The 13619-nt window shown below is 41.5% G+C and overlaps 1 protein-coding gene across 2 annotated transcripts in view; it reads right to left on the bottom strand.

Annotated features, from left to right (window-relative positions):
• Positions 1-13619, bottom strand: part of LOC141433483 (uncharacterized) — a 43884-nt gene that overhangs the window by 21353 nt on the left and 8912 nt on the right. For both annotated transcript variants that reach the window (XM_074095546.1, XM_074095538.1), the window contains exons 5-7: positions 7807-7888; positions 6527-6686; positions 96-155 (exon numbers count right to left, since the gene is read on the bottom strand). In XM_074095546.1, coding sequence (XP_073951647.1) covers positions 96-155; positions 6527-6686; positions 7807-7888 — 302 coding nt within the window. The remainder of the gene's footprint in view (positions 1-95; positions 156-6526; positions 6687-7806; positions 7889-13619) is intronic.

The raw sequence follows: 13619 nt of genomic DNA, 5'->3' as shown, positions 1-13619 counted from the left end.
AACATCATTTTGAAAAAAAAAATGCAAATTTAACTAACTTTTCATATTGATTAACTATAACACCCAATTATCGATGAAAGTAATAATTAACTTACCGATAGGAAAGAAGTATTTGAATTGATATTAGATAAACTATCATGCGACGTTTGTGTTCCCTGTAACAAAAGATATATCAATTAAACCGATACAAAAAAGTCGCAGGCACACGTATAAGGCAATAAATCATGGGTGCCCCTTATTTCGCATAACATTAATTGTCCCGCCTTAGTCTTTTATGTTAGGATTTTTTTATACTAACCCAATAATAGATTATTATTTTCACATAGTAGTTCACTTCTCAGATCTAAATTGAATTGAGTAAATAAAACAATAATCTTTGATGTTAGGATTTTTTTATACTAACCCAATAATAGATTATTATTTTCACATATTAGTTCACTTCTCAGATCTAAATTGAATTGAGTAAATAAAACAATAATAATTTTACCTTTAGTAATAAAATTTCAGTTTATATATATTGTTTGACAAATAAAATTTACAATTACATTTTAATGATGATTATTTTAATAATCATTTTATGTTTTTACTCTTTTATACTTATGCAAAATAATGTTATGCTAATTAAATTTATGCCAACTTACCATTATGCCAATCCGCATTATGCGCATTTATATTATGCGTATTCAGTTATGTGAATGAATAATTATGCGAAATAACGTTATGCCAATTTAAATTAGGACAATTAATTTATGCGAATTAATATAGACCCAATAAATATGTATAGGCCATCCAGCGGTTCCCAATCTTTTTAATACTGCTAATGCCTTTAACGGTTGTAATTGTTGTATATAGTAATAGCGGGTAGTTGGTGTTTGGCAATATGTACTTACCCGTTTCTAAAAACATTAAACCAGTCGTTCAGCCAATAAGCTGTGTTTTACTACATGGTGGCAGCGGTTAGTTAAATAATTTATCTATACCAGTACCAGTATTATTAAATTGGTGTTAATTTGTGTAGTGGTGATAAATACGCAAGGTTTTAATAAAATATAGAGCACGCCCGTCCTCCTGCGGAGTTACGTATCGATGGGGGTGACCTGTCGTTTCGCCGAGTTTCATTACGCAGATTTTCGTTTCGCAGACAACTATTGGCAGATTTTTCTTTTGGCTGAGCAACGTTTGGTATAATTTCGTTACGCCTATTATTCGTTTCGCCGAGTAGTCGGCAGGAAGAATAGCGATAAGCAGATTTACGTTTAGTAGATTGTTTGTTTCATAATTGTTTCAGTAAACCGAGCAACTGTTCGTCGAGACACAATAAGTAGAGTTATCATATGGCATTCATATTGTTAAGTAGATTTAATGTTCAGTCGATTTTTGTTTCGTAATCTGCGTAGATAAAATCGGCCAAACGACAGGTAGGATTTTACTGAGTTGACTATATAAATATACTAGATTTTAACAAAATGAAGTTAGGTGCGACGACGAGCGTTAGCGAGGAGGAGTGTTAGGTAGAATTGCGACCAACAACGCACGAGCCGAGCGAGCGAAGCGAGCGTGCCGCGGCAGCGGCCGGCGAAGTGCCAGAACCAAACTGCTAGCATCGCAACATTGTTTGTTTAAACTCTAATACAAAATAAATACAAATGATGGTCAAAAATAAGTTTATTACTTGCGTTATATGTTTAAAACTTGTGAGGGTACATAAGAAAATCATAAAGAATGCGCGGTCAGCACGGCGTGTAAAAATGCCAATAACGCCATAGTGTAATCCACACATATTCGCGGTATTGAATGCCATTCCCCATGCGAAACGAAAAGATGCAAAAAGTTGATATGCGCATTGAATAATAGTTCAACCGTAACAAAAGCGAAATATTGTTCGACCAAATGTGCAAAATGTGTAGTGATTAATAGGCTAAACGAATTTATGTAAATAGTTGTTCGGCTTACTGACTCATATGCCAAGTAAATAGTCTGCTAAAGGTTGAGTTACGAAACGTTAGTCTGCGAAACAATACATCTGCGTACAAATTCATCGGCGTACCGTTACTCGGCGAAACGTTGTCTGCCAATCAATAATCTGCCTAAAAATAGTCGGCGAATCATTAGGTAACCATCGATGGGAGCCCGGCTACGAGAGCAGCTGCGTGGCAAAAATGGTGGAAACATTTTGAGGTGTTTTTGAAGGCGTCTGGAGTTAATACGGAGAAAGCGGACGTGCAGGCAAGCTTACTAGTGAACCTTATAGGACCAGAAGGGTATGAGATATACTCGACGTTTACCTTTGAAAAGGATGAGGAATCTGATGATCTAACATGCATCGAACTTTTTCGGAACAAATTCGAATATTACAACGGCAAGGTTTAAAATTTTCACGCGAAATCAAAATGCTGGGGAAACAATTAGTCAATATGAGACCGCGTTGAGTGTTGAGTCAAGAGTGCGAATTCGACAAACTGGTGGACGGTTTGATTAGGGACCGGGTCGTTTGTGGTATCACGAATAACTTCGTACGTGATCGCCTATTGAGAACGGAGGAGCTAACTTTGGGAAAAGCTGTACAGATATGTGAAGCGGACGAGATGTCGAAAGAAGAAAACAAAAAAATTGAAGAGACGTGTTTTCAAGTGAATGCAGTGGCCGGGGGCCGCGGGACTCGGGGGCCGGGCCGACGGCGCGGCGCGGGCGCGCGCGCCCGCGGGCCCGTCGGGAGCGCAGCGGCCGCGCGCGGCGATCGCGCGTCAACGAGCGGCGTGTGCGCGCTGCGGCAGCACGTTCTGCCGCGACGAGGAGCGTTGCCCGGCGTTGAGATCGATGTGTTTTGTGTGTGACTGTCGCGGCCACTTTGCACGAGTGTGTAGTAGCAAACCGTTTAGTAAAATTGTGGACAATGTGAGTGTTGCAGAAAATACGGACGACTCCGAAGGCGACGCGTTTTATGTGGACGTAATTGAGGAACAGAGGCTGACTTTACCTTCAGGTAACACACAGTGGATTGAATATTTGGACTTTAAGGGTAAAAGACTCAGTTTCAAATTAGATACCGGCTCGATGTTAAATATACTCTCGAAATTTGACTATGCCAGATTGTGTTTAAATTTCGAAGATCTTGTTGCATATAATAAAAGAGTTTACTCATATATCGGAAATGCTGTACCAATTATTGGACCATGTACCTTAGAATTAAAATTTAAAAATAAGTATTACATAATAAATTTTGTAGTAGCTAATATGCAATGCCAAAATATTCTCGGCTTAAACGCATGTGTCAAATTAGATTTCGTTCAAAGAGTAGACGAGCTAAATATCGATGATTATAGGGAGTTATTTAGCGGGTTAGGAAAACTGCCGGGGCGTCATAGAATTATACTAGATGAGTCCGTAAACCGGTGATATGCCCGGCGCGTAGGATCCGCATGGGCATGCGGGATAAATTACAAGAGGAATTAATTCGTATGGAAAAACTTGGGGTCATACGAAAAATAACTCATCCAACCGACTGGGTAAATCCAATCGTCATAGCAGCTAAAAAAAGCGGGGAATAAGGGTGTGTTTAGATCCTTCCGTGCTGAACACGGCGGTGAGGCGCGCGCACTTCGCGCTGCCGACCGTGAGTGAGCTGGCGGCGTGGCTGCGCGGCGCGGGCTGGTTCAGCGTGATGGACGCGCGCTGCGGGTTCTGGATGCTGCCGCTGGACGAGGCCAGCGCGGATCTGTGCACGTTCGGCACACCTTTCGGTAGGTTTCATTTTTAAGGTTGCCTTATGGGATTAATCGCGCACCGGAGGTGTTCCATGCCAAAATACGACCATATTTAGAAGACCTGGAAGGGACGGATTCGTTCATAGACGATATTATAGTTTGGGGAGCCACCAAAGAGGAGCACGACGCGCGTTTGGAGAGTTTGTTACAACGTGCTAAAGAAATAGGTATCCGATTCAACAGGGCTAAATGTAAGTTCTTTGTGCGAGAGATTGTGTACTTGGGGCACGTGTTCAACGCAGAGGGCATGCGGCCGGATGAGGCGAAGGTCAAAGCGAAAGTAGGTATGCCCGACCCAACTAACCGTAAGTCACTAGAGAGGTTTCTTGGGATGGTTAATTACCTCTCAAAATTTATTCCTAATTATTCCGAATCAGTAGCTGTGCTAAGAGGGCTCTTGAGGAAAGGCTCAGAATGGTTATGGGACCGTGAACACTCCAAAGCGGTGAAAGCACTTAAGAATAAAATTGCGTCGGCGCCGGTGTTAGCGTTATACTCGAGCGAGCAACCGGTGGTGGTGTCGGTGGACGCGAGCTCGGAGGCGCTGGGCGCCGTGCTGCTGCAGGGCGGGCGGCCGGTTGAGTTCGCCTCCGCAACTCTCACGGATGCGCAACGTCGCTACGCACAAATTGAAAAAGAAATGCTGGCGATAGTGTTCGCGTGCGAGCGTTTTCATCAATATATGTTCGGTAGGTGTAACATAACAGTACAGACGGACCACAAACCATTAGAGTCGATTTTTAAAAAGTAATTATCTAACATTCCAGCCCGTCTACAGCGTATGATGTTACGCGTTCAAGGATATGACATAAAGGTTCAGTATGTACCGGGAAAATTCATGTACATAGCAGACACGCTGTCCCGTGCAGCCTTAGCGGAGAAATTGTCCGACCGCGTGACCAAGGAAGTGGAAGCACAAACTTGTTTTTTGATCCAACATTTGCAGTTTAGCGATAAAAAACTAGATTCGGTAAAGCAAAATATCCTAAACGATGAACAATGTAAAATTTTAATCGATTACATAGAGAACGGATGGCCAAAAAATAGGCAACAAGTAGTCGCTCACTGTCGGGTGTTTTGGCCTTACAGGGATACGTTACAGTATGTCGATGGGTTGATACTGAAGGGAAATCATGTATTTATTCCTCGCGCACTGCGCGATGAGATGGTGCGGCGCGTACACGAGGGGCACCTCGGCACCGAGCGCTGCAAGCGGCGCGCGCGCGAAGTCATGTTCTGGCCAGGGCTGTCGCGCGCGGTGGAGGACGCCGTGCGCGCGTGCACCGCCTGCGCGCTCCATGCGCCGGCACCGCGCCGCGAGCCGCTGCTGCCGCATAAGGTACCGGCTCTGCCGTGGTGCAAACTAGGACCTGACATCTTTGAGTATAGGAAAAAATATTATCTGCTGCTGGTCGATTATTTCTCAAATTACATAGAAATAAACGAATTAAATAACATAAACAGCAAGGCAGTTGTTACGGCGATGAAGGAACAATTTGCTCGCCATGGAATACCGCTGCTTTCAGAAAAGATAAATAATGAACTGAATCACGCGGCAATCGAGAGGCAACAACAGAGTAGTAAATTGACGTATGATAAATCGGCGCAGACTCCCTACACTACCTCTGCACAGTAAAGTAGTGATAGCGGATGGTAACGAGCGCAGATTTATGCGAGTTGTGGGCAAGGCGTCTGCGCCGCGGTCTTACATACTGCAAGACTCAGCAAGCCGCAAATACCGCAGGAACCGCCGTCACGTTATCAGCCGCCTCGTCAAGCACGAGGCGCCCGCGCCCGGGCCCAGTGACGCCACCGCGCCCGCCGCCCCGCAGCCGCAGGCGCAGCCGGACTGCGAGCACGCAGGAGACGATAAAACAGGGGTGCGTACTCTAACCAATGACGAAGTAAAGCCTCCTCTAACCAGGAGCAAAGCCCGTATGTTAGCAGAACAGCTTAGGCCTTAAATAATACCTATCATATAGCCAGAGATAGGTATCTCAGATAACATTGTAAAATTAATATTCCTTTATACAGTTTGAGGTAGTATCAAAAATACACGCTGTATAATAGTGCATTTTAGCTTCTAATTATTGCACGCAAACTTTGTTCTGTGTCATTAGCTTTATAATACGGTATATAAATTAACGAAACGGTTAAAGACAGTTAAAACATAAGTTTTAATGAAGTGTATAGATAAAGTTATACGAGGATAATAAATTCCATACCTACTCTAAGTATAATAAGTACTAATTGTAAGTTAATAGATAGGTAGCATTTACTAATAGGTAACTTGTGTACTACTTAATGGTGGAGGGAACCTATGTATAACTCACTAAAATCTGTTTGAAAAGTATGATAATTTAGGTAAATAATAAAGTAAGGCTATTTTAATAAAATTATATAAGTAATAGTGTTAAAGAAATCTAATTGTTTGCAATCGCATTCATGTTTAAGTAGTCAAATAATTATCAGCGCCATTTGTTTACGTTTGTGCAACCTTATTGTTTTGTTTACCATAACAAGAGAGATGTTGTATATAGTAGTAGAGGGTAGTTGGTGTTTGGCAATATGTACCCGTTTCTAAAAACATTAAACCAGTCGTTCATCCAATAAGCTGTGTTTTACTACAGTAATTATTTTGCGACGTTCTTATAAAAGAAAATATAGATGTGTTGAGCTACATGTTATAATATCCCATGACTTAGGGTAAAGTTTCGCGTCAGATTGGGAACTCCTGGACTATACAAACACGTGCCACTAACCTCTATCAGGTCATCGAACAAACGGAATAATTCTGGTCCAACAAGTGTTTTCAACATTTCTCTGCCCGTTTCATATTCCCCCAATTTTTTCTTGTACATGAGGATTTGAGTTTCTTCTTCGTTATGCAAAGTTTCCATCTGCAGTTTGTAACCGTCAATCCTGAAATCGAGATTATTTTTTATATATATATTAGTTAGGAATTTAAATTGCTTTCTACATTTATAAATAATAGTAGTAATCTTTTTATCTGACTTAGAACCGAATCGACTATGTTGGTGCTTGGTAGAAGAAAAGAAATAAAAAAGAATAGCACATTTTTTACTAAATAACCTGAACAATAGAGCAAGATACGAGTCATACGATACGAGCTGAGAATCAATAGTATCATTAAAATTAGTAACAATTTCAAAGCTACACGTTTTTTGACGAATCTAACGAATTAATCTACATCTAAGTCTAAGTAGTAGCTGTAGTGATGTGTCAAAGAAGTTAGAGCAAAAATTACACGAATTAGCAAAAGATATTGTATGGACAGTCTCAAGAAATAGCAATTATATCAAATATTTATTGCCGAAGACGTTCACCCTGTCCACAGGTCCAAAAGGTTCGCAATTACAGTCCGCGTTGTTCAGCAACCGTTACCATATTACAGCATTAATAAATTTCTAAACTGAAGTCGCTGCGCTAGACTAAGAGTCGTGCCATGCGCCAGCTGCATTTTTCAGTTTGATTTCGTATCAATAAAGGTTCACAAATTCAATACACACAATAAGTATCTTTTGGGCATTTATTACTGTCCATTATTTAATTTTCTTGTTTACTGTATATTTTGTAAGAAATAAATAAACGTCATTTTTCGCTCAGCTTTTGCGTCTATTTGTGATGCTTTGATATGTGAGATATTTATTAAAAATAATATATTATAATAATAACCCATAGAGGCTAATTACAGCTTTAAAATATTTTCTTCAGGAACACTATAAATTCGCATTACATACAAAGTTAAGTTGTGACGTTATGACGTAAAACTTTAATAAAACGCGCTATGCACTATAACTAGACTATAACTGCGGTTGAGGAAATGATTTCTGCATTAGACATTAACATTATACCAGTGAAATCCTTTTCACTGGTACCCGGTCTTCGATTAACATACGCTGCAGTATGAAACATTTATTCAAGTTTGTTGAAAACATCATATAAGTTATTGCCGTATCAAAATTGTATATTTGTATAATCATGCAAACAATATTTTAAGACAAATTGCGATATGGCAAACCTTAATTCCCGCTGGACACAGCTTTCGCAGAGATTTTCTGACACTTCCGTTCCATCCGGTTTTCTTATTTTGCTCGGGCCAGCTGAGAACAGAATCGATCAGCGCCAAGCAAATGTCAAACACTTACGAGAAACAAATTATAAAAATTAAATAAAAAATCAACATGTAAAACTTTTTATTATAAAATAAGGCTCATTATAACAAGCAGTTACGAAGGAAGTTTTATGGTTTTGCAAAAGCCTTCTTATTGAAAAATCATTACTTTTAATATACTTTACTAAGCCGTAGTTTCTAGTTATCGTCATAGATTTAACATTGTTGTGTTACTAATGTTGGAATCCAGAAAATCAGGTTTATGCGTAATTTTTCTCAAAATTTCAAGTGAAAGTTCATAACAGCTACAAAATCCCTGATGTATGAGTAATTGATGATAGTCCTATTCCACCTGTAAACTGAGGAAATCCTATCAATTCAATAGACCAAATCCAGTTTTGAGGAAATCTCAGAGCATGAACAACTTACGTGAAGTATTAACAATTAGTTAAATTTGTACAACACTTCAATTTTTCAGCCTATTTTTGTGTGTAACCGTTAAGTTAGTATTTTTGCGAAAGAAATCCAGGATGTAAGGGATTTCGGATACAAACTCGAATAACGATCTCAGCAAACTTACAATGCTTTTGAAAAACCTAGCAAACGATACCCTCACCACACTATGGGTTTACGTTAAGAAAATCATTCATACTTTACGTGTAATGGAGGTACTCTAGAAAAACAAGAGGAAACAGCATGCCAACGAAACACCCTGAATATCCATTAAGTTTATACCCTGTAACAAGTATATACCTGGGCCCAATTGCATAACAAATACGGTATTTGACAACTCAATTTGCTATGTCTTATATATTACTAGCTTTTACCCGCGGCTTCGCGCGCGTAAACTATTCGGTCTGGTAGTTGCAATTGCAATTTTCGGGATTTTACAAAATTCCCCTGGAAATTTCCAAAATTTATATCGTGGTCTTCATTGAGGTTGTGTTGTGAATAACTGTACAAAATTCAAGACTAAACCCAGTGCTGTTTAAAAAATTTTCCCTATCCAAATTCAAATTCAAATCATTTACTCAGTAAATAGGCCGCAATGGGCACTTTTACACGTCATTTTTTATTAAACTACCAGCGCTTTCGGAAAGACCATCATTACCAAGAAGAATGCGCCGCAAGAAAGTTGACAGAAATCATTTTTTCAAAATAAAATAATTCCAAAAAAATACTTAAAAACTACAGTATACAATTAAAGAAAAAAATACAAAATAATAATAATAATACAGGGATGTATGGGGTCCCTTAGTTACAGAACTAACCCGTGGGAATATCGGGATAAAGAGTAGCGTATGTGTAATTCCAGACGTCCGGCTACCTGCATACCAAATTTCATGCCTCAAGCCCAGCGGTTGTTATTTTTTTTTTTTAAGAGAAAACTTAAATCGGTTGAAAATTGTATTTACAATGATTTTTTGGAAAATCTATATACCTGTCTCTTTCTCAAGCGCTCTCTAAGCAGCAAGTATGGCGCTACTTGCGTGTGACGTCACATGCAAGTATGTCTTTCTCTGTCTAATCTAGAATGTCAAACCGTTAAAACTTTGTTATTTGTAAAGATAGCTTAAAAATTGTTTCTTTATTCTATAACAGACATTGTGATGTTTTAATTTATAAAACATATAAAAAAACAAGTACCGTAATAGCTAATAGTATTAGCGATTTGTGTTGATATTCACTACTTAATACTATTTGCTTGGCTATGGTTCTGTCAATTTAAGTGTCAATTTCAATTTGACAATTCGAGTAGCATTCCGTAGTTCTTGTGGTAGTACTGTAGCACAAAGTAGGTACTGTAGTAATGTATTCAGCTTAAACTGTGTAAGAAATACAAATTCAAACTAAAAATTAAAACTTAAATCTAGATTTCTTAAAATATTCCACGGCTTTCTCTGGCAGCTTCTTGAGGTCATCTATGTGTCCATCGAACTTAGTAATCGGGCATTCCAGTACCATGTGGTGGGCCGTCTGTTCCGGGTGTCCACACTCGTAAGCCGCCGACTCGCACCAACCCCATTTAGCCGGTTGGCCAGGCACCACACTCGACGCTGCGTTTCGAAGCCCGGGGGTCTTTCGCGGGGGTTCAACTCAAACAAGTCAGGTGGCTCTCCCTTCGTCTGCCATTCGCTGAGCCAGGCGTTCCGCATTTCCCAGGCAGGGTCTCTGGAGTGTATTTTGGATATTGGTGGGTGGCAAGATTTTAACCTTTAGGTTGCCGCAGGTAAGTCTTTATTGACAGGCAAGGTTCAGTCCCTGCATATTTTGTCCAGCTCGCGATGGAGGCATTGTTCTCGGCGCAGGTGCGGCGGAGCAATGTTGCTGAGTGCAGGCAGCCAGTGTGTGGGCGTTGGGCGCATACACCCTGTTACCAGTCGCATGGTGTGGTTCAACTGCGAGTCTACTGCTGAGACATGTGCACTGTTGAGCCACACAGGTGCACAATACTCGGCTGAAGAATAGACCAGTGCGAGAGCGGTTGTTCGGAGGCACGCAGCACTGGCACTCCAGATAGTGCCCGTCAGTTTCTGCACTATATTATTGCGAGTCCTAATCTTAGCCGCAACCTCACCGAGATGGCTCTTGTAGGTTAGGCTTCGGTCGAGGGTGAAGCCAAGGTACCTGGGATTGGGGTTGTGTTTAAGCACGACCCCCCTAAGTGTGACATTCAGCTCTGCGTTCGCCAGTCTATTGCACAGATGGAAACAGCAAACCTCTGTTTTATTCGCATTGGGGCAGTCGCCAGCGAGTGAAGTAGTCGTTCATGCTACTAAGGTGCCCGTGCAGGACCTCTTCGGTCCTATTAATATCTCGGCTTTGTGTGGCTAGGGCAATGTCGTGCTTCCGTTCGGGGGAGACCATGTGTATACATATTGAACAGTAGAGGAGCCAGAACCGAACCCTGAGGAAGGCCATCGTTTAGTAGCCTGGCGTTACAAACCATGTTGCCGAGGTGTACTTGAAATACTGTTTGTCAGAGCGTCTTCCACGAGCCTAAATATTTTAAGGCACGGCACCAGTTTGAATAGTTTGTACAGGAGTCCTTGTCGCCAAACAGTATCATATGCGGCTATTAGGTCAATGAAAGCCACAGATGTCTTCTGCTTTTCCTCGAAGCCTTTCTCAACAAAGGAAGTCAGCGTAAGCACCTGGTCGCAACAGTTTCGGTTCGGTCGGAAGCCAGCCTGTTATTTAGGTATGAACGAATCTATAGTGTCCGCTATGCGGTTGTAGACAATTCTTTCAAGGAGTTAGTATATATGACACTAATTAAGGCTATGGGTCTGTAGTTGTCAGCACTATCTCCCGATTTCCCGGGCTTTAGTATGGCTATTATTTTAGCGCGCTTAAGGATTGTAGGGATTATTCCAGTATTAATAATGTGGCTGTAAAATTTAGAGAGCCACTTTCGAGTTTTGTCACCACTGTACTTAAGAAACTCCGGAAATATGTCGTCAGCAGCACCGGCCTTATTTGATCTGTTTGATCCCAGCCGATACCTCTTTTGTAGTTACTTGTCGGCTGTACTGTAGGTAGTGTTAGTTGTAATTTTTGACTTCAGATCTTTTAGTTTAATCCGGATGTCCTTGGTGTGTAGCTTGTCGCTGGGTGCCTTTGACATCTTGACCATTCTCGTGGCTACGGCGTTGGCGCTGACCCCAGGCTGGTGAGGAACATTGCCAGTGCCAGAAGTCAACCGCTTCGAAAGATGCCACGCTTTCCTGCTAGACTGTGTTTTCCCACTTAAGGCGTCGGGCTTCGTTGAGGGATTTGATGAGGTTTTGTCCACAAGTTCGGTCGCCAGTTTTATTATATTCTCGCCATGCAGTTTCGCAATCGTTGTCCCAGCCGGGGACTTATTTTTTTCGAAAGCCGCGAGGAATAAACTGCTTGGCAACTGATAATATTGGTTTTTGGAAGCGTTCACAGTTTTTCGAAAGCGGCGGTATCCACCGTACGCAATCATCGAGTTTTTCAGCGTACCCTTTCCAGTTTGCTTTTTGAAGTTCCAGCGTGGCACCGGGTATGATGTCAGACCGATTTCAATAAGGACTGGTCGATGTTGGCTATTTGGAAAGTCTGCTAATACTGTGAGCTTTATTATTAATAATAATAATAAAAATCGTTTATTGTTTTCTCCACCACCAAGTAGGTAATTACAAATAACAGTCCCAATAAAATCACAAAAGACAAAGACTCGCGTGGAGTAGACTGGTGCCCGAACTAGGAGGGCCCTGTGTGTCAGGTCACCAAAATTACTAATTATTATTGGCACAGGGTCGCCTTCTTCATCTGATGAGCCAAACACGAGGTCAGGGTTATACTCCCTACCCCAGCGGAAGGACTTGAATGTACCTTTACCCTTGAGATCCTGGACCAAGAAGGTGTTGAGGGCGTCAGCCCATTGGAGAAGTTTGTCGCCGGTCCTGTCGCAGTTGCTGTAACCCCAGGCTGTTGAAATGGCCTGCATAGACTGCCGGATGGCCAAAGTCTGGCAGGGCTGGGTCAGGCCAGGAACTGTTGGGTGGTTTGTACACGTTGCAGATCTTTATCTCACCATGCTGTATGATTGTCACTTCTACTTTCTCTGAGCCACTCGAGATACTAAGGGCTCTTGATGATGGCAGAAGTGGCGTTCGCACATATGTAGCGGTACCGTACTGGCCGTGGTAGGTAGCTCCGATCAATTGGTATCCGGGAACGTCACCTCGGCACATAGCTGGGCAGGGTCCGCAGCGTGGGTTTTTTCCAAAAAGTTTAAGGCCACTTTATTGTCATTAGCTAATCTTATCTACTTAAGCAATCAGATTTTGACGGGCTAATGCTTTCTATATTAAATGTGCAGACACAGGCAGAAGGCCCTATGTCTTTAGTCCGAGGGCACGAGGTGCCGTTTTGACATTGATTTAGCATTTCAGTTCGCAGATTCAAAGAGAACAAGGTACGCAACAAACTGGATGCAGTTTATTGCACTTTTAGCACCACCCAGGGGTCACGTGAAGGGAAGCGGTGGGTATTCTCCTACGGACGTGGTGCAACATTGACCCCCCAATGTATTCAGCTGAGAAAATCCAAACCCCTTTCGCATAGTGATCATTTTACAATACAACAAACTAGATAATTCTATCAGGTAGGCTACTTTTTTTCCTTAAGACTCCGTTTATTCGGGCTGTGACTCGGTCGATATACAGTGTGCAATGACTCCCTGCAGGCGGAATAGCGACTACTGAAACCCGAATGCAGGCTCTATGGGCATGCGTGACGAAAATCTCTCATACTCCACATGCAAGCCCTATCGACCAATGAAATTGAGCCTTTAATATCAGCTTCAGTCAGAAATTATTACTTTTTTAGAATAAATAGAAGCTACGACCAATGATCGTCATGATTTCAAAATGTATTTGCATGCTCATGAGCATTTTCAACGACACCCTGTACGGTAAAAACCAGGACTTATTGACATCTCTTGTTTTACAAGCTTTTGTTTAACTTGCCCTGTTCGTTCATTTATTTGGGTCAAATCTTGCAAGTTCAATTTGACCCACTTCCAGTAGTCTGATCGATTTGAAATTTGGTAAACTTATATGAATCTGGTGACAATACAATAATCTGATAGTGACATCCTGGTAGTCCGGCCAGGATCGTCTCCACAGGACGGAACTCTTCAACTGTTAATGGTATAGACACAGGGCGGCCACGCCATACAAAATACG

The sequence above is a fragment of the Choristoneura fumiferana genome, chromosome Z (assembly GCF_025370935.1).
Source record: "Choristoneura fumiferana chromosome Z, NRCan_CFum_1, whole genome shotgun sequence".
In the NCBI taxonomy this organism is placed as follows: domain Eukaryota; kingdom Metazoa; phylum Arthropoda; class Insecta; order Lepidoptera; family Tortricidae; genus Choristoneura; species Choristoneura fumiferana.
Note: the sequence above shows the minus strand (reverse complement) of the source record. Positions and strands in the feature narration are given on the sequence as shown.